A 25,523-nucleotide genomic window follows, 5' to 3' on the forward strand; every position below is an offset into this window, starting at 1 on the left:
TAATTTATTGGTAATAATGTACGTGTATACCCACCGACAATGGAAATTTTAGTGCACAGTTTATTGATCTTTAAATCTGCAGTTGAGTTGTAAACAGGAGAACACAAGGCTTGTTTTGAGGCTCTGCAACCTTAGAGGTATTCAGATATGAAAACTGACACAGAGAACACAGAATACCAAGTGAATCATATTCTTCTAACTTTAAATGCAAACACTATGCTTGTAATTAATAAGCGACACGTGACGGTAGGCGGTCTGCAAAATTCACGTGATGATGGTGCTTACTCCTGCAGTTTTGGCTTTTCCCTTCTTAACTTTTCTATTCTCCACAACATTCTACGTGCCTACAGAATGTGCAACACTCGCAACACCGTTGGATCCAAAGAAGCTGCTGACATTTGCAGACAAACAAGTTCGAGCCACGGCAGCTCAGGTAGCAAGTAGTAACACACTACAATGCTACATCAGTTTCAATCATCGGTGATCAAATTAAATATCTGTTACATCATGCAGGTATCCAACCTCGATGACTACCCGTCTGCAGGCCATTGCCCTGCCTGCTCTTACTGGGACGTTACTCGTGCTGGTAGCTGGGTGTGCGGCTTCTTTGTCTCCTCCCTCCTCAACATGTACAGTCACAGCATACAGACGGGCAATACCACCGCAGCGGCGTACTACAAAAACGAAGCTATTTCGCGCATGTCGGCTCTTAAAACAATCGCAAACGATACCGGCACGCACGATGTCGGTTTCATGATGTTTTACACGTACGGAAGAGCTTATCAACTCGAACTTGGAGAAAGTTACAGAACCGTTGCCTTGTCTGCTGCAGCGTCGTTGGCCACTCGATTTAATCCGACTGTTGGATGCATTCGATCTTGGGGTTCTAAGAGTGACATGTCAGATTTTCAAGTGATCATTGACAATATGATGAATCTTGAGCTGCTGTTTTGGGCTGCAAACGTCAGTAACAACCAAACTTATAGAGACATGGCTGTGAGTCATGCTGACCATACCATCCACGACAACAGTAAGATGGATTAATTAATTAATCAAGATGCTTGATTATTAAAGTTCATAAAATCCATGTGATATGGTATAGTTCGATCAGATGGATGCTCTATTCATGTGATCCATTATGATCCCAAAACTGGCAAGATCAAATACAAAAGTAATCATCCACAAGGATTATATGACAACTCTACATGGGCTAGAGGTCAAGCATGGGGGATGTATGGATTTACAATGGCATACAGGTACACAAGGTATGACATCGAAAGCATACAGTTAACGATGACTCTTGGTGATGGATCATCTTGATTAGGTTTGACAGATATCTGAAGGCAGCTAAAGCTACTAGCGACTGTTTCCTTCGCCAACTCGCTGTTTGTTGTAATGAGACGAAAGTCCCATACTGGGATTTTTCAGCTTGTGGGGACTTAGCACACTATGATACATCAGCTGGCGCTATTGCATCATCAGCATTAATAGAGCTGTCACGCTTTCTTGGTTCCACAGATGATGGAAAGCACTATTTCACTGCTGCTATTGAAACTATGTCTGGTCTATCACAACGACCTCAATATTTAGCAACTCCGGGTCTGACCAATGCTGTCCTATTAAAGGGTGTTGGCAGTTATCCAAAGAGTGAAGTAGACGTTTCTCTAATCTATGGTGACTATTTCTTCATCGAAGCTCTACTTCGTCTCCTTACCACGTGAACTGCAGGCTGCGTAGTTGTATGGTATCTGTCTCAAATAACGTGATGCAGTCGAGTTAGTAAGACAAGTCTGATGTTTCTTGCATTTGCACGTGCACAACACACGATTACTGTAGATGTCAGGCACTAGCTCAGGCATGGTTCCATGTAATCCAGAAACTATTCCAGAAGCCTCGGAGTCCATACCTTCTTGAATATTAAAGTCATTTTGAAACGCCATTTGATACGATCTAAACATAATGCGTAGAGTGTACCTACATACTGCCCTCACAGGGACACTGTCAATGTCAGTACTGCTCAATCTGTGACATTAATTTTAACATATTTGCCAGCATATGCTAGTATAAGATAAGCTGCAGTAGCATTGAATCTGCCCAACGTGCTTGAACTTACTAAATTGTGATTTGATGGAAGCTATGGGCGTAGTTGGAAACCACTCGGAAATGGTACAGAGCTCCGCACCTGGATGTACTCAATTACTGCCCTGGTTGCTTATTCATGTTTACAATATAGATCTAGTAGATTTCAATGCAATTCAGAAAATTAGCCATGTCAGCTAAATCGCATATACTTTGCATTAGAATTTACAGACTCAGATATATCTTGGTATACATAGATACATTGAGCTGTGAATTATAATCCAAGTATTCTACAATATTTGAATTGAAATGCTGACATTTAATAATTCATTGTAGACACATGAAACTTCAAGTAATGCACAAAGAGGCCAAAACTACGTATGTCCACATATGTCCTGTCTACAGAGAATTCTTAATATTCACTATATCTTCCATCATTCTTGTATAATATATTACATAAACTCTTCCAACGTGCTCATCAACTTGGTTAGAACAATTTTGCTTCAACAACATTTTGTGCAAACTTTTTTCCCATTTTGTGCATGTCCTTGTCAAAGATCATCTGACAACAAATCAAAGCACAACATCACCTGCCACAATGTTGGATAGTTTTAAGCTCACACAGAAATCACACATGCACTAGGTGCCACTGTATTAAAATACATGCACACAAACGTTCAGTATTATAATATAAACCAATTCACTTCACAGTCACTCTCAGTTACACAGTAGAAGCATGTCTGGTATGATAGAAATAACTTACATCCAGCACTACCAACATGTGACTTGCCAAAGTGACAGTAATTTTATCCTTTACCCAACTGAAGGCCGTCACTACTGTATGATCTCACATAAACAACCATGTCTAAATAAACTTCTAATACCGTAAAATCAGAAATTCGAGCAATGATTTAAATCATGCAAATCGTGCGACCAAAATCATTGCACGAATTGAATTTGCACTGTGCATAAACATGCGCATGCACATTCATTCCATCTTTCTTTTGCCATTTTTTATAGATTTGTGTACGCTATAATCCCAGACTATTTGAAACTATACTTGAGTAGATTTGTACAAATTAGAAATGCATAGCATTTTGAAGAGCTTGCTTGGAGCAAATTCACACAATATTAGGGTTGAACAAATTTCTGGTTTACGGTAAGTAAACAAACCTGCATACATACATACTGTATGATATCTAAATCCTGGGTTCATAGATTTATTATGCAATGTATAAACTAGAGTGTAGTCTCTGTTGTGCCCTACATTGCTTTTTTCCATCTAGCCAATCCATATACCATGAGAAAATAATTCTATTGTATGCTTGTTGTATGTGTACGCTCACAGATACCAACGATGTTGTATTATTCCACGTGCGAATTAGCTGCTTGAAAACTCTGTCATCTCTACCTTATCCTTCTTTCATAGCACAAACATAACGGGGGTAAGTTGTATGTTAGAGGACATCCAACATCCATGTTAGAAAGACTTTAACTGTGCCCACATACATGCTATTCTGTCCCAAATTATTCCCAACCCAAACCAATGTCTTGCCTTTTGGTCTCTTTGTACCAACAACTCTGAGAAAGTCTTCAAGGGTAGTAAGCTCATTCTGTATCCTTTCATGAATATCTCCTACTCTATAAATTGAGTAAGTCGTACATTGTTACAATAATATAAAAAATGAAAATCAACGATTACCTGGAAATTCGATCTGATGATTTCTCACTCATTTGGTCCAGTTTTTCGACTATCTGCCTATCACGTAATCCACTTTCTCTTTCAAGATCTCGACAATGTTGCAAACCAGCTTCTAGCAGTGCTAAAAACAGAGAATCACACACACACACACAAACACACACACACACACACACACACACACACACACACACACACGCATGCATGTGAGCACACACACAGAGACACACACAGACACGTGTACGTGCGTGCACACACGCACACACACACACACACACACACACACACACACACACGCACACATGCATGTGAGCACACACACACACACACACACACACACACACACACACACACACAGACACGTGTACATGCGTGCACACACGTGCACACACACACACACACACACACACACACACACACACACACATGTATGCACACACAAAACAAAACTAAAACCAGCCTATCTTATAAGATGATGGCATAAACAGTGGAAAAAAGCAAACTCGTACTGTACAGTTCATCAGTTTGTAAAAAGGTAATATAATGTACAGCGTCCCGAGGTCTTTGAATTCTCATTCTCCAAACAGAAAAACATGTCAAACTGTTCCTTCTTGCTAATCCCACAGTACAGATTGCTTGCAAGCACCATAGACCATTGTTCTACTTCTTTCCCGGTGGAGACCACTTCCTTTCATCCATACTGCGCTGCCATTTTAACTGTTGGACTTCGTGCATATGGACCCATTCTCATCGGCGATGAACAGAAATGAGAACTTCAACATTGCAAACGATTGAAGCACTTTACAATGTGGGAGTAGCGTGACGGCTGTTCTTCGCAAAGAAACACGTTGCCGTAGGCTCGCTTCCAAACGCTGGGTGTGGCACATAGTCCTATCGATCCGAGATGTTTATCATGATGATGGCGTTCGAAAGTATTAAAGAAGCCAGATAGTAAGCCGGAGAGGGTCAAATCCTCTAGAGCCGACTACACTGAAGAGGCTGCCATGCTATATCTGGGCACACACGGATGCACACATACACACACACACACACACACACACACACACACACACACACACACACACACACACACACACACACACATTTTAAGGCCACAAACAAATATTTAATCTAAAATTAGTGTATCTATAATAGATTTTGACTTTTGCACTGTTGTAGGTCCTGTTCTAATGATATGGACACTGCATTGGCCCTTTTATGTTTTGCCAGAAGGTCTTGCTCATCCTCCTCCAGATTACAGATCCCCTGATCATAAATGACAACTATAATACAACCCACTCAAAACACTTCTTTGTCAAACCTCACCAATCTCAATCTGCAAAATAAAACATACAGTGTCAGGTAGAGAAGTGAACACTGTCAATTCTCTTTTAAAGGATTGAAACACAACAAATACAACACGTCAACTGCTCTAAATATGTGCTTGCCAACCAACAGATCCCAAGAATAATTTAATGTTGTACCTCAGCATCATCATAAGAAGCATAATCTTAATAACAATCACTGCATTGACCTATATATGATCGTGGCAAAAAGGCAGTCTGTTAATTTGCCTCGTACTGATCTAAAAACAATGACTCTTGCTAAACTATTACCCCATAAACTGTGATCTTAGCTAAATTTGATCTACTTTATTTACCATCCAACCAGTCTTTTCGGGAACAACATCATTAGTAGTGTAAGTTTGAAATGTCAACAGTGTGATGAGGTACATTTCAGTAACATGTTCACCACTTTGTCGTTAGTAAGGCTGCAAGACAAAATCCACCAAAATGTTCTTGCTCAATATTTTATGCAGTGACACGAGACTATCTATAGCATTACAGATAATGAAAATGAAGATGAAACTTACTGGTTCATGGGATAACTATTACTATTGTCGGTAAAATTATGCATTGCAGTGTGTACCAGAGCACAATATGGTGTATGACAGTGCCTCTACCTTCAGTGAAGCACCTCTGGATCAGCAACTGTTAAATGAAAAACAACTTTACAACTATTGCATTTTGATTCCTTTAAATCTATGAACAGTCCTTCCAGAGCAACAAGTGATCATATCCCCTGAAGCCACTAGATGAAGATAAACATATACTATCTCCACTCTTCAGCCAAATCCATACAAATTCAAGGCACTTACGAGCAGCTGATATGCACAACAGGACTACCAGGCAGCAAATTAAGTAATATCAACCAAATAAACAATAGAATTGCATGTAATTGAAGTGTCAAAATTGATTCTCATCTAAGGTGCATGAACAATCTAGAAAACTTTTGCATACCACAAGCAGGCATAAGCAGGTATACAGACTACCAGACCACAACTGACTATATTTACCCAAGTCAATAACACCCAAGTGACAAACAAAGAATACAAAAAGCAATCTGCAATAATCAACCTGCCTGTTTTAAGTGTCCTCAAAAGAATATCCATATGTATCTCATACATGTACTACATGTCCACAATTTGCTGTCCTTCACTATGTAGGCAGCATTGTTTTACACCTATAACTAAGTAGCAATTACTGTTCTACAGAAAAGGACTGGTGGCACAAGTCATCACTTAATTGCAAACAGACACTGATCTCTGACTGAAAAGTAAAGAACTTGCGTTCAAGATTCATTGATTAAGGACACAAGCAAGCAAGCAAAACCAATTCTATTCTTAAATAATTTAATTGGTAAAACAAACCATCATTATACCTCGTGTTCGCACGTTCTACAGCATCCAGTTTGGCTTGTAACTGTTGTATGTCTTGCTCAATATCCCTTGACTCAGTAACATGTGACTTCATTACCAATATTACATCAACTCTCTGACGACCGATATCTGCCTTAAATCTCTCCTATATAAGACAATTGACATAAAATGTTCAAGTAATAGAATGATAGAATGACAAACAGAAATGTGATTAGACAAACAGTGAAGTACTTTACATGAGGTACGTTTAGTTTCTCTATTTCCCTTCCTGCTCTCATAATAGACTCTTGCAGACCATTCTTCTTATTCTTCAAACCTTAGAATCACATGTATAAACTGTTATTACAATATCTCGTAATGTCTCCTTATTTCAAACTGCTACACAGTCGTTCTGTATTAATTGACATTACTAAATTTGAGTCAAGTATTCAACATTGTCAACTATTTCAGCACAGAGATAATTGCAAACCAGTAAAATTAGGACAGTGAAATCAAAATTCTAACTATTATATAATTTCAACTTAGCAATAAAAGTTTCTCCCACACTTTTATGCCAGAGTAAAAATCATAAAACCTCAAGTACAGAAATATTGCTGTCCAGTAATGTTCCATCATTGGACTAATCATAGCAGCCACAATTAAATATAGTAAATGCAGTTTGACAACAAAAATTAAAACAGTTCTAACACACACAAGTGAACTTTTGATTTGAGTTGATGAACACTGTAGAATACTATGTTAATTTTCTCTCCAACTAATAACATCGATAACTTAAAACATCAAACCACAGCTGAACAGCATGATAAGAAATGCACTCAGAATGAAACTGCCACATTGCACTCATGACATTGAATTTGCAATACAAATGCATTGACTAAGATTTGACACAAGCTAATGTTCAATACGCTGCAATCAGCCGCAATCAACTTAACAAATACAAACCTTTTGGTGGTCTTCAATATACTTTTACTTAGTGAATATGACAAAACCAGTGCACCAAACTGTCTGCTTGTACATCTGTCTGTTACTCAGTCCATCCATCATTACACTATCTATCTGTCTGTTCGTGTGTGTGTGTGTGTGTGTGTGTGTGTGTGTGTGTGTGTGTGTGTGTGTGTGTGTGTGTGTGTGTGTGTGTGTGTGTGTGTGTGTGTGTGTGTGTGTGTGTGTGTGTGTGTGTGTGTGTGTGTGTGTGTGTGTGTGACTATCTGTCAAATGCTTCCAATCAATAAACAATAACAGTAAAATAATACCAACAACTATCTTCTTCTTGGACTCATAGTAAGACGTCTGTTCTTCACAATCTGCTTGCCAAGTTTTAAGTTGGGGCTGTAATAATAGACAGCAAATCATGCAACAATTTCATATTTCGATAAGCAATATAAAGCAATCACTACTACTTGTGTTTCACTGAGACGCTTTAACAGAGCCTCATTTTTGGTTGTAAGAGCAGCAACACTTGACTTCACAGGCAAACAGTAAGAATATCAGTAGTTGTCCGTGAGAATCAGTAAAATTTGCATACCTCAAGTGTTTCAATTTCCTTTTCTAAAGTGTTCTTCATAGTTTCAAACTGTATTGAAGCTTCAGCTATTTCCACCGTTAACCTGCTCACATTTTGATTGCCTTCATCAAGCTGTTGCCCAAGACTCCATGACTAAACATATGCATATATTCTTTTATTGGAAAGGAAACAACAAGAACACCATGACCTGAGTTTTGCATAATATTCCAAATAAATAAAATTACATAAAATTAGAACGAAATCTAGAATTGCTTTCAATGTTAGTACATACTTATAATTAGCAGCAGAGCAATTCTGAACATGAATGACACACATTTAGGATATGCCCTAATCGATTGCATGCCAAATGATCTTTCTCAAACTGCAACTAAACTAGTAGCCAATGCCAATGGCTATATAGTTTTCACAAACACAACTAGACCTGAAACTAAAACAGCTAGCAGCGTGATTGCATAACTAGGTTGTTCATGAGACAATTTTGGTTGCTATATTAACTGTCTCGTTCTCCATGGATCGCCCCAAACAACATCAATAGCCAACTTGGTTGTATCATTTGAAATGTGATTAACAGTCAAAAGATACCAGTTTCTTGAATAAATACTATGGCACTTACCTTTGTTTAGCCAAAATGGGTCATTTAAGAGAAGTCTAGGTTGTCCACAAAATCTGTCTCAAGTAAGTAGTTCAACTAAATAATTCTTACAATGCTTAACCTGTAAAGGCGGTTGCACACAAAGACAGCAAATAATCAATAATCCCATAGGGTGGACATGCAGTTCTTATGTCAATTTCGTATCTTGCTTATTTGCGAAAGTACAAAATTAAAACAAAGTACGGCCTTTATTTAAGAGTGGTGTCTATATTTCTACCACTTACTTGCAAGTAGGGTGCTGAAACCAAGATGGCATCTATTAGGTGATGTTTAATATAAGAAATACACTATTCCCTTAAAAATAGATCTTTATGTATTATGGTTTAATATCAATGCCAAACAACACAATTTTAGCTGTACTACTAAGTACTACTGCAGTACTCACTTGAGCTAAATGAAACCCTGTAGTTACAGAATGACTTTTAATACATCTGGTTATAGTACAACAAATCTACTCAATGAAAACAACATGTGTGTACATACACATTTGATCAATCTCATCTCAACATCGGCATATCATCTACTCAACGTATTCAGCACACAAAAGTGGTAAAACTGATCCAAACTAGCTGGTTTGTATCTAGAAATAGTACGTAATGCTTGGTCTATTCAAGTTACTTGTTGCAAACTAGCAACATCCCTTATAAGCAGATGCATAAACCAATATAGAGAGACAAGCAACAGACAACCTGCAAATCTGCCACCAATTGAAGTACACCAACTTGCCTTGAGCTTCAGGTCCCCTTGCTCACGTACAGCGCTTGATATTCTTTGTGTTGTTTGTGCAAGAATCTGATCATGCTGTCTCTTTAAAGAATGGTGAGCTGCAACAACTTCTGACTGTTCTACTTGAATTCTTTGTCTATAAAACCATAACCCAAGCCTAGAGCAATGCCAAATCTTTGCACAACAACAAACACTATCATGACATAAGACTACTAATCCAACTGTAAAATATCTAACTGTTAAAGATTCATTCTCATTTGAAACGCTGACATTGCAATAGGTCATGATTAAATCATTAATTTCATCAAATAGAACATGCACATCGACATCACACAAACTACATACCATATTACCCTGCCTAGAAGGGCAGGGCTCTTATTAGAACATTTGGTACTATGTGCCTTTGTCCAGCTTGGCTATAGGGAATAAGGTAGAAGCCATGGAATTCCCTGGTAGATCACAGACAAAAACATCACTGATGGCTACTGTTCTGATGAAAGTTTGCTGCATTTCTAACTGATGCACAGAGCAGTGGCACTAAATATCTATTGTAAAGGAAGCAACTAAATCAGAATCAGAAATATGGCTATCAGTGATGTCTTCTTGTGTCTGCAATCCTCCAGGAATTCCATAGTTTCTACCCTATTCCCTAGCCACACTGTACAAAGGCACACAGTACCAAATTTTCTACTGACAGCCCCTGCCCTTCTAGGTGGAGTAATACAGTAAGCAGAGCAAATGGCAGTTGAATATCATAATCTGTCTAATCATTACTTTTCTGCTCTCTCTTTTGTTACCATGTCTCGAGTTGACTTTATCTGTTCATTTAGCAAGCTTACATTTGTCCTAGGACAAAAATATTTTATATCTGTTACATCACACACATCTGCATACATAATTTCTCACTGATGAATCTCTTCAGCTTGTGTTCGTTGGAAGTCAAGCTGATTACTTTCATGCTTGAGACGAATACACTCATCAGCTTGCCGAACAAGCTCCCCACGGGATGTTGTCACTCTAAGTAAACCATGTAAAAATCAGAATACCAAATAGAAGAAAACTGCTATACCGTTCTTGTATTGAAGCAAGAATAGATGCTTCTCTGTCACCCTCTTCTTTTGCAGTTCGAAATTCTTTAGTTCAATAATGAAATACAAAATCTTCACTCAAATTGCATAGCAATACGACTGAACAAACATTGCTCTGATACCTGCTTTCACTTCCTTTCGAATATGAGCAATACGACTGCTTTCAGTCAAAGCAACTTTTAGCTCTTCTCTAAGCTGTACAGGTAATACCCTGAAGCTGGCAACTTAAAGATGTAAATGAGTAGTATTGTGTCCTAACACTAGTTTGAAGGTCAATCAGTTCTTGCTTTTTCTTCCCAAATTCCAATCTCATGTTTTCATGTTCACTCAATATTTCAGCACTATAAGCAAAGAAAACTTGCAAAAGGCAAATAGAAGTGCAAAACAAATGTAAAATTATACCTTAAACTGCAGTGCATGCATTTTGCAGTTCTAAACATCTCCAATTAACAGTTTCAATGCATGCAATATGCTTACATTTGTCCCACATAGTCATACCACTCCCCTCCTGCTTTCTGTACGGTAAAAAGGGAAGTGCCTTACAGATAGCAAAAGGGAAGCGCTCTGGCTATGCGAGACTATACACTTGCGTACTACTGTTAGCAACACCCGTGTCTGCTTAAATGCGATGCATGAAGCTGTCTCTGTGTATGACGTTTAGTGTTCAACAATAAATACATTCTTAGCACATATTTCCGTACGTTCCATTTGTCAGTCGAGCAACGTGCAGCCGAGCATCTTCTTCCTTTTTCTTTAAACTTTCTTCCAGCTGCAGCATTTCGTTTTGAGATGCTTCAGCCCCATTTGCCAGCTAGAAACAAGATTGTCAACTATATGTAGACTTTAATATACAAGTATAAAAATATTTTGAAAACATAAGAAAGATGTAGGGTTGCTGTACAAAAGAGAATAGAACAAGACCATGTAAGGGTGTGCTGTGACATCTTTCGTATACAGACTGACTGAGCAATACATCATCCCTACATTGCACCATTTTCTAACTAGTAAGGTATAAACACATATAGAGCCGTATACTATATATGCAATTGGCGAGTTGAACAGTGAGGCTAGAAATCGACACATTCCCCATGTAGCGCTCGGTCCAGGAAAGGTGTAGGCTGGATTTGGTGCAAATGCAGAGAAGCACTAGCGGTAGAAGAGCAGCTTCAATCAGCGTAAAGTCTTCGATCAATGAAAGCATTGCGGAAGACAACAACACGTACAGTCTACAAGGACTGGTGTGGGCGTGTGTTTAAATGAACTGGAAGGTGTAGTGTTCACGTTATCAAGAGATTTACGCAGGGTCAGTCCCTTGAGAGGGGCCCATGCACTAGCTGCAATTTCAAATTTGAGTAGTCATGGACATGCTCCATTGCAAGCGAAGAAGTTTGGTATAGAAATCAGCTCTGTAGCATGAACGATTGATACCAATACCCACTCTAGATCTTACAGGAACTAAAAACAAATTCAACCCTACATACCAATGCTACTGCGTTGGTGATACTCCACTAGTATACTAGCTTTTATTCAGCAGGGTTGTAGCTGATGGTCCTTATTATCATAATCCACAAGGTCAAGTAACCCAAAAAGGTCATGCATTTACATTTCTCTGGGCATTTCAATTTATAAATTTAGTTCTAGGCAGCACTTATACTACCTTCATAGGTTCCTTGTACAACTTGCATCATGATTCTTTTTAATAATTGTTCCAGCATAAACAATAGTGTAAACCTACTTGGAGCATTTGAATTGTTTGGCATGCCAAAACAACCATCTAAGTAATGTCATATGACAAATGTGTCATATTATTGTCATACGTCATATGTATAGCTTTATAACCGTTATCGTATGATTAGCGTGCTACATGGCTTTTACCAGTGTGAGGGGTGAGGCTATGCTTTGAGTGCCGGTAACAGCCATATAGCACGGTAATCATACGATAAACTATTTATACCATGGTCACGTGAAGTGTATAAGTATAAGTGAGAGTACGATAATAACCGGAAGTAACTAATGCACAATTGCCGTGCAATACGTTATATACACCAACTCAATACGCGCTCGTGACTGGTCGTATGTCACGTGACCATGGTATAAATTAAAGTCATCCTTCCCTACCAAAACAAACAAACTACAGTAGAGATTCAGTTGTCTGAACTTTAGTTAAAATAAAGAAGTCATCAGTTAATCAAACGAACTGTGTGAGACCATGCCTCTATTCCGATTACCATACATGTGCATATTACATGTGCTACTTGTTTGTGCAATGGCTACTTGTTTGTGCAATGGCTACTGCTGGCTCATGTTCTGTTGTTGCTGAAAATAGAGGAAGAGAGTTGTATTGAACATTGAAGATAAACTTAAAGATCTGTACTTTGATGAAGAGCGGAAGGTCCACTTTACTGTAATTAGCATATTTCTCTTTAGGTAATTATATTTAATAACTTCACTTATCTTAGGCTCGAGAGTCCAGCCTGTCATCTTCCCCCGCGGCGGAGAAAGACCGGTTGGAGATCCAAGTCTACAAACAACAGGTCGACTCTTTCCAGCTCATCTCATTGTCTGTATCTCATTCTAAGAGTGCTAGACTCAAAGTTTCCACAGAGGCCAAACAAAGTTCGACCGCATCGTACGCAAATCTTAGCTCTGCATGTCGCCCAGCGTTGAGTGCAAATACCACATTTTGTAGATGGTCTACACGATCAATGCATGCAACGTATGACACCCTAAGCGACTAGAAGTTGTTTTGCATGCGCTGCCTATTCCTCCAAGTACGAAAAGGAAGACAAAGAAGAAGACGACATGCAGGTGTAGCTCACACGCTAACAAAATGTGATATCAGACGGTAAAAGCAAATGACTACTCAGTTACAAATGCATTAATGGAGAGCCAATAACGATGGGCATTGTTATCAGCAGTTATTGTGAATACACGTGCATGCACAAACACTAGCCAAACGTGTGAAATCCTGATTGGAGGATAGAGAAGCAGCGGTTTCCTTTGAGTGGCGAATGTCTCCAGCTGGTCTTTCTCTGCTGCGGGGGAGACGACTAGCCGAACTCTCAAGCCTACACTTATCTAAACACCTCACTTATTTGAACCCCTTCAAAATAAGCCTGTCTGTATCTTCCCAGTCATCTAAATGCTAACTTTCTAAATTTTGACTTGCTCGAAAGTTACGCAAAAAGAATCATTAACAACCTGCACATGCACTGGTACAAATGTAAGAAAGATTAGGTCTATGGTACAAAAATACGAAAGATGAGCACGTTTACTGCTGACTGACATTGCATTACGTGCAAAAGCATTAATCTGTGACATAAAGCTTAGCAACAAGGAGTAATGAATGAATGTTGTCTTAATCATAACCAGTGGTCCACTCTATGAAGGGCATGCATTGATCAAAATAAATTGCTTATATCACGACTGTCTCTTAACAGCTACCAATGGTTGAATTTTGTCATGGTACAAATGCAGAATTACCTAATCGTAAAGCAAGCACAGCAGACTTACGCTAGAACCAGATTAATTGCATTATTGACTCACCTGTTTCTTCGATAATACAGTGTTGTTGCTTTCTACAAGACTGCTCTTTAACTTCGCAATTTTTCTACACAAACAATACAAATCGTTGCATAACATGGTGAATACACCATGTACTAAATTCAAACATTATGTACAAAATTGATGTATAACATGCTGTAGCTAACTCAATAAACTTTTAGTATTGTCAACAACATACTCTCTCATTAACTAAACATTTTACTCATCTAATGAAGAAGCACTACAGTGCAAAGCCTCCGCTTGAATGTAATTAGTCAGAGCCACTTAGAAGAGCTTCAGAAAGAGACTGACATCCGGTCACTTATTTGCCTCAATCAGCGATCACGAATTAGGCCGTTGCCTAGCATGCCAGCCGGCTGGTTGGTTGGTCGTACATCACGTGAAAAGCCTGCACTACTATCCCTAACGTTTCACACGTCGGATAATTACAATAGAATTTCCATGTTATATGCCTACGCCAGTATTTCTTGTATTGCTGCATGAGTATCCCATAAAACATACTGTACATACAAACATAGAAACAGATAAAACATCAACAGACATATTCTATTGCATGCCAGACTCTAAATTAATATTTACAATCTTAACTAGGCAACGGAAGAATACACCAATGCAGTAATGTACAGTGTGTTTCGCCCACCGAAGCTGATTACAAACTTTCACTGTCCAATGTACACAATGTTTTAGTTTGACTACTGATGCTGGTCATGTAACAAGTTCGTGACTGTAGGTGCTGTAGACCAGTAGCTAGTTTAGACAGCAATCTACAGGACCTAATGCAGCAAGATCACCAATATGATACATAGAAGTACTTTGGCTATACCATAAAGCCATCTTGGCTAGATACAGTAACATCACAGACTACTCTACTCCAGTGTAGCAAAATCATGACATGCACTTTTTCCATTAGGCAATGAGGATCAGTATACTGTCTCTAACAATGTAACCAACACTGTAGCACAAACCACACTGTCATGCATCAGCAGTTTTCTGCGTGACTTAGCTAGGTATCTCCAACAAGAGTTTGGATTGGCGCATTAAAGAACATCAACTGCAATGTAACATTAGCACATCTCATCAAATTACATTAGCCTAATCAACTATAATACTGCTTGAGGGCATGTATGTACATATAAACTGCAGACAAAGCATTAATATTAGAAGAAGTGTAAATATACTTTCTCATTGCTGCATTTTCCATTCTTGTTTCTTGTACTTTGACTTTGTTCGTAGCCTATTACACATACATGACCAGAAATATAATGAAACAGGCATACAGCAAGAACATACAATGTACGACTCAAGAGATTCAGTTTCTCTGCTGGCTTCCTTTCTCCCCATGTCCATTGTTTTGTCTAAATGTAGCATCTCTGACTCCACCAATGCAATCTACAAACAACCCTTGCAAATAAATCTTACCAATGTAGATTGCATGTTTCCTACATTGTCTAGACCTGTTATTTTAGCCTATCAATTTGGCTAATGACAGATTCATTCCAATTGAGAGAGAGAACAATAAAGGGTAGCTGTGCTGCAACCTTATAATTAACTTAATGGCTATCCACAGACCAGTACAGTACAAAACATGCTGCTTATGTGATTAATAAAACAAACATGTTCATTTTAAATAATTAAAATACATTAATTACTAAACCCACACAATTACAAGCCATCTGAAACATCACATCAAGTAGCACGTAGCTTTGCATCTAACCTCAAAATTGGCATATAACTAACCCAATTTTTTAACTTTCAAAAAGCCTCATCATATCTGTTGGCCGTAGGGATTGATGCATAAAGGAGATCATAAATCATTTGTTCTATTTCACATTCTACATTCTAGGAGTTATCAAACCAAGGCAATTAGTCAATTAATACAACAATTAAAATTCAGAACAAAACAAAGATACATCAACTAACTGAATCGCATTGCAATGGAGAAATGACAGAATTTGGTGCAAATATGCACAAATATGTAAAATATCAATTATTTAGAGAAAAGTTTATCTATTTTAGCTGTAGATATAGAGTTGCCTGTAGGAATTATTGTAGTATGTGCTACAGTAGCTCGTATGAACATATTGCAGTTTTGTGTTTGTCTGCAGTTTTGTGTATGCAACACCAAGAGGGAAACTGTACCTTCTTAGGCGCAATGGAAATAAACCATTTATTCAATTACATGCATCACAGAAGTCCTCTGTGAAACTTGCTCACCTTTTTTCTTGTTGCTGCAAGTTGATCTTGCTTCTCATTCAACAGAATCTGCACTCTAACAACCAATATAACAGTTACATCATACTAAAGCATAGCCTTAATTAATTATACATATATCTTACTCTGCCTTGTCAGCCATAGTAGTATTGAGCTGACTGACCAATTTGTTATATAGTTCAGATTTCTCCTTTAGCTCAGGTCTAGAAAAGAGACAGCTGCTCTGTGTCTGCATTAAAATCAATTGAATATTCACTAGACTGTACTCCAGAACAGCATTGTGAAGTTCCACTGTCTCCTTCCTCTGTATAGCTAAACGAATATTGTCTTCTGCTTCACTGAGCTTATCCTGAAACAACAGCAATTTTCTTTCATAATTGATACAAATAAATATGAAATTTAATTGAAGATTCCAAACCAACATCTAGTCTCTATTCTATTCTATAGTCAACTACATGTATTAAGAATTACATCTTAGCAAATTAAGTGTCAATTACTACCTGTCATAGGCATATCCTATACCTGGAGTATGTGTCTATAAAGTTAAATAGTTCTGCATCGATCAGGCTTAGTAAAAACAGTACTACTGTATCCTGTTTTACTTTATCAGCAGCTGACAGCTTCACATTAATTCTTATTGACCCATAAGTTCATTATTGATAACTATTCCATCGTGCCCTCCACAGTAAAGTGAAGTTGTTAGAGCTGTCGTGATATGCTGCCAATTGTCTGGAACATCTGCAATATGGAGATATGACAAGGCCAAAATTGGTGTAATACCAGAATTGTGCTCTTTATCATATAAAGATCTCAAAATAATGTTGAATTAGAATGAATGGTTTTCTTTAGTTCCATTTAGTGTAATTTCTGTGTATGTGTGTGGGTATGTGCTATGTGTTGTACTGACCCAAATTGGGTACTGTACTATAGACTCTGCAAGCTGTAGTACAATAAAATGTATTACTATGTCGTCATCACCCTCTCAGTAGGGTAAATGGGGTCTTTACGTTCAACTGGGCACCCACCAACCCGGCAGGTAAGTCCCAGAGATACATGTTTCCGTGTAATCCATATGGCGCTAGTAACTGGCATATCAAATATTGATTGCGTGCACTACGGGGATTTCGCCAGCTCTAAACAGCTCACCCAGTAGATATCAATGACTACCAGCAAAGCAATAATCTTCATTGCCAACGGCCCCCATGCCAGATCACAGAAACTCCCCTTTCACAAAAGCAAGTCTACTCTCACAGACATTGCTAAAGAGATCGTGAGAAAGAACCAACAGATTCGTTTTATTATATTGCCGTCGCCACCCAGAATTGAACCCAGGCCATCATGGTCAGAGAACCAGAACTCCAACCACCAAGCTATAATCGCTATATTATGTCGTGTTCAACTCAGTCTGGTTCGTAAAGTCTCTTGTAAGCACTGGAGGCAAACCCTGCCTCAGAGGTACTTAGACCATCATGGCTGTCTAGACAGACGACATGACATTATGTAGGATCTGACTGGATCCAAGAAGCACTAATTTCTGTAAGTGTTGCAGGTTGTGATGACCTGGAATAATGTCCAGCCACCGTGTAATACCTGCATGCACTGCGCCCAATGCTCCCAATACCACTGGAACAACCAGTGCCCAACACTGCCACATGCGGCTTACCTCCACCCACAAGTCACCGTATTTCGTCAACTTCTCAGCCTGTTTCCAGGTGATGTCTTCATCAGCAGGACAGCTGATATCAATAAGACAACAAGTGTTCGTATTCTTACTTCCAAAACATATGTCAGGACGGTTAGCACTGATCTCCCTAGCAGTAGGGATGGTTGTATCCCACATCTAGTGAAGTTGTCCGTCTCCACAAGCCTATCAGGATGATGCCGGTACCATCTGATTGTGTTGATCGGTGTAGTCCATTGATGCCAAGGCACTAGAGCGCTGGCACAATGTGGTCAACTGTTTCCAGGCCTATACACTGCATAATCAGCAAGTGAAATGACATTTCGATAAAGAATGTTGTGCTCATAATACCAAGTCCGAAGAGCTTAGCCTTGAGCAGCAACAACCTGTCCCTCGGTTGCAGCAAGAAGATTCGATGACTTCAGCCATCCGTGGGTCTCTTTCATGTCAACAGGTGGTCTCTCAGTGAGACAGCAATACTGACCATGCATAGTCTTTCTACCCCAGGACTGTACATGAAGAGAACTACAGCACGTACAGAAATGTTTTGCATCTGTCTGAGGTGCTTGCCAGAAGACACCATCACACAGGATGGTCCCACTTCCATGTATAGGCTCTGCGACTTGTTGTCCTTAGAGAGACTCTCCTGTAGCTATGCAGTAAACTGCCGGGCCATGCATCAGATCAAATGAGAGAACCTCCTACCATCACACTACTGTACCATTTGCATGAAGAGATCAGAGCTGCTACGAAGGTAACAGTCCAGCCCAACAATACAAGACTGATACGTCAACTCAATCTGTTGTAACTCCCAACTGCCCTCTGTGCACAAAGCGTACAGCCAGTCAACGTCCGCCACAGGATGGTGGACACCGTGCATAGAGAGAAGTTTCCTGGTCCGTCAATCAAGTTGCCGCAGGTTATTATTGTCATCATCACCCTCTAGGTAGGGTAAGTGGAGTATTACCCTCAACTGGGTGCCCACTAACTCAGCAGGTAAGTCCCACAGAGATACATGTTTCCGTGTAATCCACATGGCGCTAGTAACTGGCTTATTGATCATTGATTGCATGACACTATGAGGATTTCACCAGCTCTTACAGCACCTCCAGTAGATATCAGTGACTACCAGGAAAGCACTTATCCTCATTGCCAATGGTCCCCACGCCAGATCACAGAAACTCCCCATCGACGGAAACAAGTCTAATCTCACAGACATAGCCTGTGAGAAAGAACCAAGAAACTCGTTTGATTAATATTGCTGTCACCACCCAAGATTGAACACAGGCCATCATGGTCAGAGAACCAGAACTCGAACCACTAAGCTATAGTGGCTGTTATTATTGTTGTCATCACCCTCTAGGTAGGGTAAGTGGGTCTTTACCCTCAACTGGGCACCCACCAACCCGCCAGGTAAGTCCCAGAGAGCTACATGTTTCCATGTAATCCATATGGCACTAGTAACTGGCTTATCGATCAATGATTGCATGCACTATGAGGATTTTGCCAGCTCTGAACAGCATGCCCAGTAGATATCAATGACTACCAGGGAAGCACTGATCCTCATTGCCATATTATTATGGGTTGTTATGCCCTCCATGATGGGCAAGTGGGGTTTTTACCCACATCTGGGTGCCCATCAACCCAGCAGGGTACATGCTTCTGTGTAGTCCACACGGCAATCAATGACTAGCCAATTCGATATAGATTGCAAGCATTACGGTGATAGCAAACTGGGGACAGCACGCCTATTGGATATCAATGACCACCAGGAAAGAGCTGAATGTCATCGTTAACCACAGAAACTCCCCAACAACTGAAACGAGTCATAGTCTCATGGCCAAAGCTAGAGAAACACGAGAAAGAAGATGAACAAGTTTCATAATTTACTGTCTTCACTGGGGTTTGAACTCCCAAACCATTATTATTATTATATTATTATGTCGTGCTCAACCAGATCAGTCTGGTTTGTAAAGTCTATTACAAGTACCGGAAGCAAACCCTGCTTCAGAAGTACTTAGACCATCACGGCTGTCTAGAAAGAAGACACGACTTTACGAAGGATCCGAGTAGATCCCAGAAGCACTGTTTTCTGTAAGTGCTGCAGGTTGTGATGACCTGGAATAATGTCCAGCCACCGTGCAATACCTATTATTATTATTATTATTATTATTGTTATTATTATTATTATGCCGTGCTCAACCAGATCAGTCTGGTTTGTAAAGTCTATTACAAATACCGAAAGCAAACCCTGCTTCAGAAGTACTTAGACCATCACGGCTGTCTAGAAAGAAGACATAACTTTACAAAGGATCTGAGTAGATCCCAGCACTGTTTTCTGTAAGTGCTGCAGGTCGTGATAACCTGGAATAATGTCCAGCCACCGTGCAATACCTGTGTGCACTGTGCCCAAAACTCCCAAGACCACCGGAACCACCAGTGTTCAACAATGCCACATGCGGTTTATCTCCACTCACAGATCACTGTACTTTGCCAACTTCTCAGCATGTTTCTTGCCAATGTTGCCATCAGCAGGACAGCTGATATTAATAGAAAGACAAGTGTTTGTCTTCTTATTTATGAGACAGATGTCTGGACGATTGGCTTTGATCTTCTCGGCAGTGGGGACAGTGGTATCCCACATCATAGTAATGTCATCCGTCTCCACAAGCCTATCAGGATGATGCCAGTACCATCTGCTCTCCACTGAAACCCCAAATGGCGACAAACATCCCAGTGAATGGAGGCCACCTGATTGTGTCGATCAGTGTAGTCCATCGGTGCCAAAGCACTACAGCCTGCCACAATGTGGTCGACTGTTTCCAGGCCTACACTGCACATGTGGCAAGTAGGACTGACATCACGATGTAGAATCTTGCACTCATAGTTCCAAGTCCGAAGAGCTTGATCTTAAGTAGCAACAACCAGTCCCTCAGTTGCAGCAGGAAGATTCGCTGCCTTTAGCCACCCGTAGGTCTCTTTCATGTCCACAAGCGGTTGCTCAGTGAGACGGCGATACTGTCCGTGCATAGGATTCCCGCTCCAGGACCACACATGAAGAGAACTGCAACAAGTACGGTAATGTCTCACATGTGTTTCGGGTGCTTGCTCGAAGCCACCTTCAACCGAGATGGATGCATTCCTGCGACTTGTCTTCCGAACCAAGACTCCTCCACAGCTGTGCAGTAAAGCGACAAGCCATGCACTTGATCAAGTGTGAAGATTTTCAGGAGTCACACTCCCGTATCATCTGTATGAAAGGATCAGAACTGTCAGCAAGGTAACAGTTCAGCCTCACAATACAAGATTGATATGTCGACTCAATCTGTTGTAACCCCCTACCCCCATCACTGCAAGAAGCGTACAGTCGGTCAACGTCTGCAGAAGGATGGTGGACACCGTGCGTAGAGAGGAGCTTTCTGGTCTGTCGATCGAGCCACTGCAGGTCTGTGCACCCCCAATGAATGACGCCAAAACTGTAAGTGAGAGCCAATAGTGTAAACCCATTCATGGCTAGAATCTTGTTCCGACAATACAACTCAGTCCAGAGAACCGCCTTCACTCTGTGGAAGTACTCACGACGGAGTCTCTCCCACATCATGCTGTGCTGAATACTGTTACTCTCATCTACACCCAAGTACTTGTACACTTGACCCGGTTCCAGACAGTTGATGGTGTCCGTTTTCCTACCATCACTCCAGCGTTGTGTCCAGATAACCTGCCATTGACAAAGTGTGCAACAACCCATCCAACTGATCAGAGTTTCTGCCATACCGCTTCAGATCATCCATGTAAAGTAGATGACTGATGAGCTGACGTTTGGCAGTCTCACCACGTCCAGTGGTCATCCAATAGCCGTAACCAGTTCTGTTCAACTCCTTAATCAGAGGATTGAGAGCCATACAGAAGAGAAGTGGAGAAAGTGAGTCACCTTGGAAATACCCCTCCTGATCAGCATAAGCCTTGTCTTGATTGTACTGTTCCCGTAACAAAGCACCATCGATGTCCTCCAACTCTTCATCACACGTGACAGGAACCTGCACAAGACTGGACTGATCTTATGCATCTAAAGGCATTGGAGCAACTAACTGTGTGGCACGCTGTCATAGGCTTTCTGGTAGTCCACCCAAGCCATGCTCAAGCTCTTGTGCCTGGTCTTACAGTCTTCGGTAAGCAGCTTGTTGATCAACATCTGATCCTTTGCACCAAAACATCTCTTCTGCTCGGGAGCCATGAGGTTTCTCTGAACCAAATGCCCTGCAATCCTCTGCCTGATGAATGAGGTGAGGGTCTTATAGAAGACAGACAGACATGTGATAGGCCGGTAATTTTTGGCCTGGTCAGTCTTGTCATCCAGAGTGGTTGTTCCTTGAAACAACCAGTTGGGTACAGAGTCTGGATTCCAAACCAGCAGGTTGTAGTTATGAGTCAGATCAGTGTGTAGACACGTGATATGCTTGACTCAGACACCATAAACCTTGTCTGGACCAGGAGACTTCCAGTTCCCCATCCTTTTGAGACACAATGTGACCTCATTGTCTGAGATAGGTAACCACAGCTGCTCGTCTCTCCGGTGCGTCTCGCTGTCGGTTTGACATCTCAGCCAGAACGCAGACTCATTGTGATGTACCTCAATTTCTAGGATACCACCCCAATACTGCTCGATCTCAGACTCGGATGGCAGGGAAGTGACCTGGGTAGTCTGCTTACCCAAATCTCTGTAAAACCGTCCAGCATCTTGTTGAAACAAACCGTTCTGGTGAAGTCTCTGACAATTCTTCTCCAGCCTCCTGGTCTGCTCGACCTTGGACTTAAGTTCCATTTTCAACCGATTGATGGTGACCTCACAATTCTCCAAACATTATTATTATACTATTGATATTATTATACACCATGTTTCAATAGTAAATTGCTACAGTGTGTAATAGACCTTTAGTTCTTTAATGTGTGCAGCATTGAGTTGGTGAGCCGCTGCCATTGCATCTAAACAACATATTAATTCTTCATAACTGTAAGACAATTATATGTACCAATGATTCTTGGCACCTCTAAGTTCAGCTTTGAACTGTTCAGGAAAAACACGAAGTCTGTGTCGAAACACACTTGCTTTTATAGTTACAGCTTCCAACTGTTCATGAAGACGATGGCATTCTGCTTCCTAAGTCCATACAAAACAAAACAATTCATGTGAGAATACAGACAAGTATGACAACAAAGTAAATTGGAACAGACACTTACCACATGAAAGCACAATTTTTATTACTGTGAAACAAAATATCTTAATCAGGTCTTATGTAAAGTTTGCAAAATTACAAATTTGCTAAATCAAGAATCTATTACACATTAATTATTTTAGTAGTCAAATCCTACCATATATACCGTATGCTACTATATATACTACATATACTGTATCTTTATATACAGTAGTTCACAAAAAGTTGGCATCAGTATTATCACCTCTGCCTAAAGGTTTTGTTTCATCAGTGTTGTTTCATTTTCTTGTCTGTTTGTGTTTGTTTGTGAACAGACTTACTAAAATTGTGGATGCATGAATTTTGATGAAATTTGGCAGAATGATAGAACTTTGATAAAAACAATCAATTAGCTTTGAGGATTAACCCAGATCTAGATCCTTCTCAAGAAATCGGCTCCGTTTATAACTTTTTAATGACAAAAAAAGTAGGACTGACTCCAAATGTTGCTCCTGCACACCCATACTGTCTCTTCGCAAACTGAATGTGTCCTCTTTTGTCGTTGTGGTCCTCTAGAATACAATTGCATGGTCGCTACAATAGTGCAGCACTGACAGCAGGCAGATAGTGACGAGCATCTATAGTGCAAGTCGTCTGCAAGAGAAAGCTCCCACAGTGCTTCATTTAAATGGCATGTATACATGCTACATCAAAATAGTTGCCATGAAAGAAACAATTATTTTCTACCCATGATTCAACAGTATGTGTACATGCTAAGCAGAACACCAGCCTTTCAATTTGTTGCCATGGAAGTGATTACTAACAGCCAATGGAGAACTGAGCTCCCTTAGCAGAAGTTTACACTCTCTGAATGCTGTCTAGTTACCTCCACCAAGGTTGTGTTTTCATCGAATATATGTTATTTGTTTGTGAGCAGGATTACACAAAAACATGTAGATGGCTTTCGATGACATTTTGCAAGACGATAGAACTTTGATAGAGGAACCATCAGTTAGTTTTAGGTTAGGGTTAGATAGGGTTTGGGTTATGGGTTAGGGTTAGGATCTGGGTCCACACTCGAGGGGTTGGCTATGCTTGAAACTTTTTGACGAGTGAGATCACTCCTGATTTGCTCTTGCACACCCATACAATCAATCTCCGTGCACTTATTGATGGACAAAATTAATGATGCCATTTTAACAATCTGTGTACATATTAGGTGAACACAAACCCTTTCCAAAAGTTGCAATGAAAATAACTATTAATAGCATTATCGGGAATTGACTTACCCCAGAAAAGGTTTGCGCTGTCTGAGTGAGTGCTGTCTAGTTCTTAGCTTGTTTTTAAAAGGGCACAGTCCAAATGTTGCACAAAGAGTAGCCTGAAATCCATCTTGAATGATGCATACATTATTCAAGTTCGGCAAAATAAAGGATATTTGAAAAACAATGATGCCCTATACTATAATACGCCAACCCCCGCTTCCGCCTGTCTGGATGAATGTCCGGATGTCTGTAACGTGTCGATCCACACAACGCTGATCTTGGATCATTGTGAAATGCGGCTGCTGGGTCGAGATCAACCGTCGAAGACAAACGGTCGAGTCAGATTTTGCCTAAACTGCCTCCGACGGCCTGAAATGAGACTTTGGCGAACTAAAATGAGATGTACCAGAGTGTGTTTGTTCAATTAAACAAGTATGCGGATGTGATGTGCGCTTGCCAGCCACTGTACACTATTCTTCGCCAGCTATGCGCCCGTTGCAGTCGGAGTAAACCGGTGCGTCTTCTTTGCTGCATGACGTGTAGCATAGGTAGTGTTAGGAGACAGAACTCTGACTCGAGTGAATACAACGTGTGTGTGTGTGTGTGTGTGTGTGTGTGTGTGTGTGTGTGTGTGTGTGTGTGTGTGTGTGTGTGTGTGTGTGTGTGTGTGTGTGTGTGTGTGTGTGTGTGTGTGTGTGTGTGTCATATATATTAGGGGTGCCCATCTGGCGTTAGGCGCTACATGTAACGTCAAGCCAAATTTTGCAGCACCAGAGCAGCACCAAGATTTTAGTAATGCTTTGGCACGCCCACTATACCGATTATCATGCGCAGTTTCAGTCATTAGAGATATATCCAGATGTCACAGCGAAGAACCATTGACTCCTACTGGCCAAGCAAAAGTAGGTCTGGTGACTCAGTCTCTGATTTTGAGATGGCAAAAAGTATTACCAGACGACATTGAACACACCTTAGCAGACACCACATTCTTCTTCAAAGACAGCTCTGTGCGACGTGACAAACTAAAGAGGCTACAGGAATTGGCCGAACCTGATAGTTCTTACATTCAAGTAGTGCAATATCATAGGGTTAGGTGGCTGTCTCTAGCTGACTGGGTAGGTC

The 25,523-nt window shown here is 40.3% G+C and overlaps 3 protein-coding genes across 3 annotated transcripts; 1 reads left to right on the forward strand and 2 right to left on the reverse strand.

The window, feature by feature from the left end:
* Positions 1 to 263: 263 nt before the first annotated feature.
* On the forward strand, positions 264 to 1,945 carry LOC134180272 (unsaturated glucuronyl hydrolase-like). Its single transcript, XM_062647388.1, has 4 exons — positions 264 to 433; positions 514 to 1,030; positions 1,103 to 1,265; positions 1,325 to 1,945. Exons 1-4 carry the CDS (start codon positions 272 to 274, stop codon positions 1,719 to 1,721), a joined length of 1,239 nt encoding a protein of 412 aa, XP_062503372.1. The 5' UTR covers positions 264 to 271; the 3' UTR covers positions 1,722 to 1,945.
* Positions 1,946 to 2,209: 264 nt separating this feature from the next.
* Positions 2,210 to 5,285, reverse strand: LOC134179591 (uncharacterized). Its single transcript, XM_062646526.1, has 5 exons — positions 5,231 to 5,285; positions 4,942 to 5,076; positions 3,782 to 3,902; positions 3,635 to 3,720; positions 2,210 to 2,669 (listed from the first exon to the last, which is right to left on the reverse strand). The coding sequence occupies exons 1-5, from the start codon at positions 5,283 to 5,285 to the stop codon at positions 2,653 to 2,655; spliced, it is 414 nt and encodes a 137-aa protein (XP_062502510.1). The 3' UTR covers positions 2,210 to 2,652.
* LOC134180198 (myosin-9-like) lies at positions 5,159 to 24,444 on the reverse strand. Its single transcript, XM_062647297.1, has 23 exons — positions 24,426 to 24,444; positions 22,991 to 23,102; positions 22,875 to 22,927; positions 16,530 to 16,612; positions 16,389 to 16,466; positions 16,267 to 16,321; positions 15,343 to 15,441; positions 15,231 to 15,286; positions 14,035 to 14,098; positions 11,190 to 11,299; positions 10,891 to 10,920; positions 10,748 to 10,829; positions 10,611 to 10,683; positions 10,470 to 10,533; positions 10,307 to 10,417; positions 10,175 to 10,246; positions 9,401 to 9,536; positions 8,023 to 8,154; positions 7,898 to 7,960; positions 7,751 to 7,826; positions 6,734 to 6,813; positions 6,500 to 6,642; positions 5,159 to 5,549 (listed from the first exon to the last, which is right to left on the reverse strand). Exons 3-23 carry the CDS (start codon positions 22,920 to 22,922, stop codon positions 5,492 to 5,494), a joined length of 1,713 nt encoding a protein of 570 aa, XP_062503281.1. The 5' UTR covers positions 22,923 to 22,927; positions 22,991 to 23,102; positions 24,426 to 24,444; the 3' UTR covers positions 5,159 to 5,491.
* Between the last annotated feature and the right edge of the window lie 1,079 nt (positions 24,445 to 25,523).

This window comes from Corticium candelabrum, chromosome 5 (genome assembly GCF_963422355.1).
Source record: "Corticium candelabrum chromosome 5, ooCorCand1.1, whole genome shotgun sequence".
NCBI lineage: Eukaryota > Metazoa > Porifera > Homoscleromorpha > Homosclerophorida > Plakinidae > Corticium > Corticium candelabrum.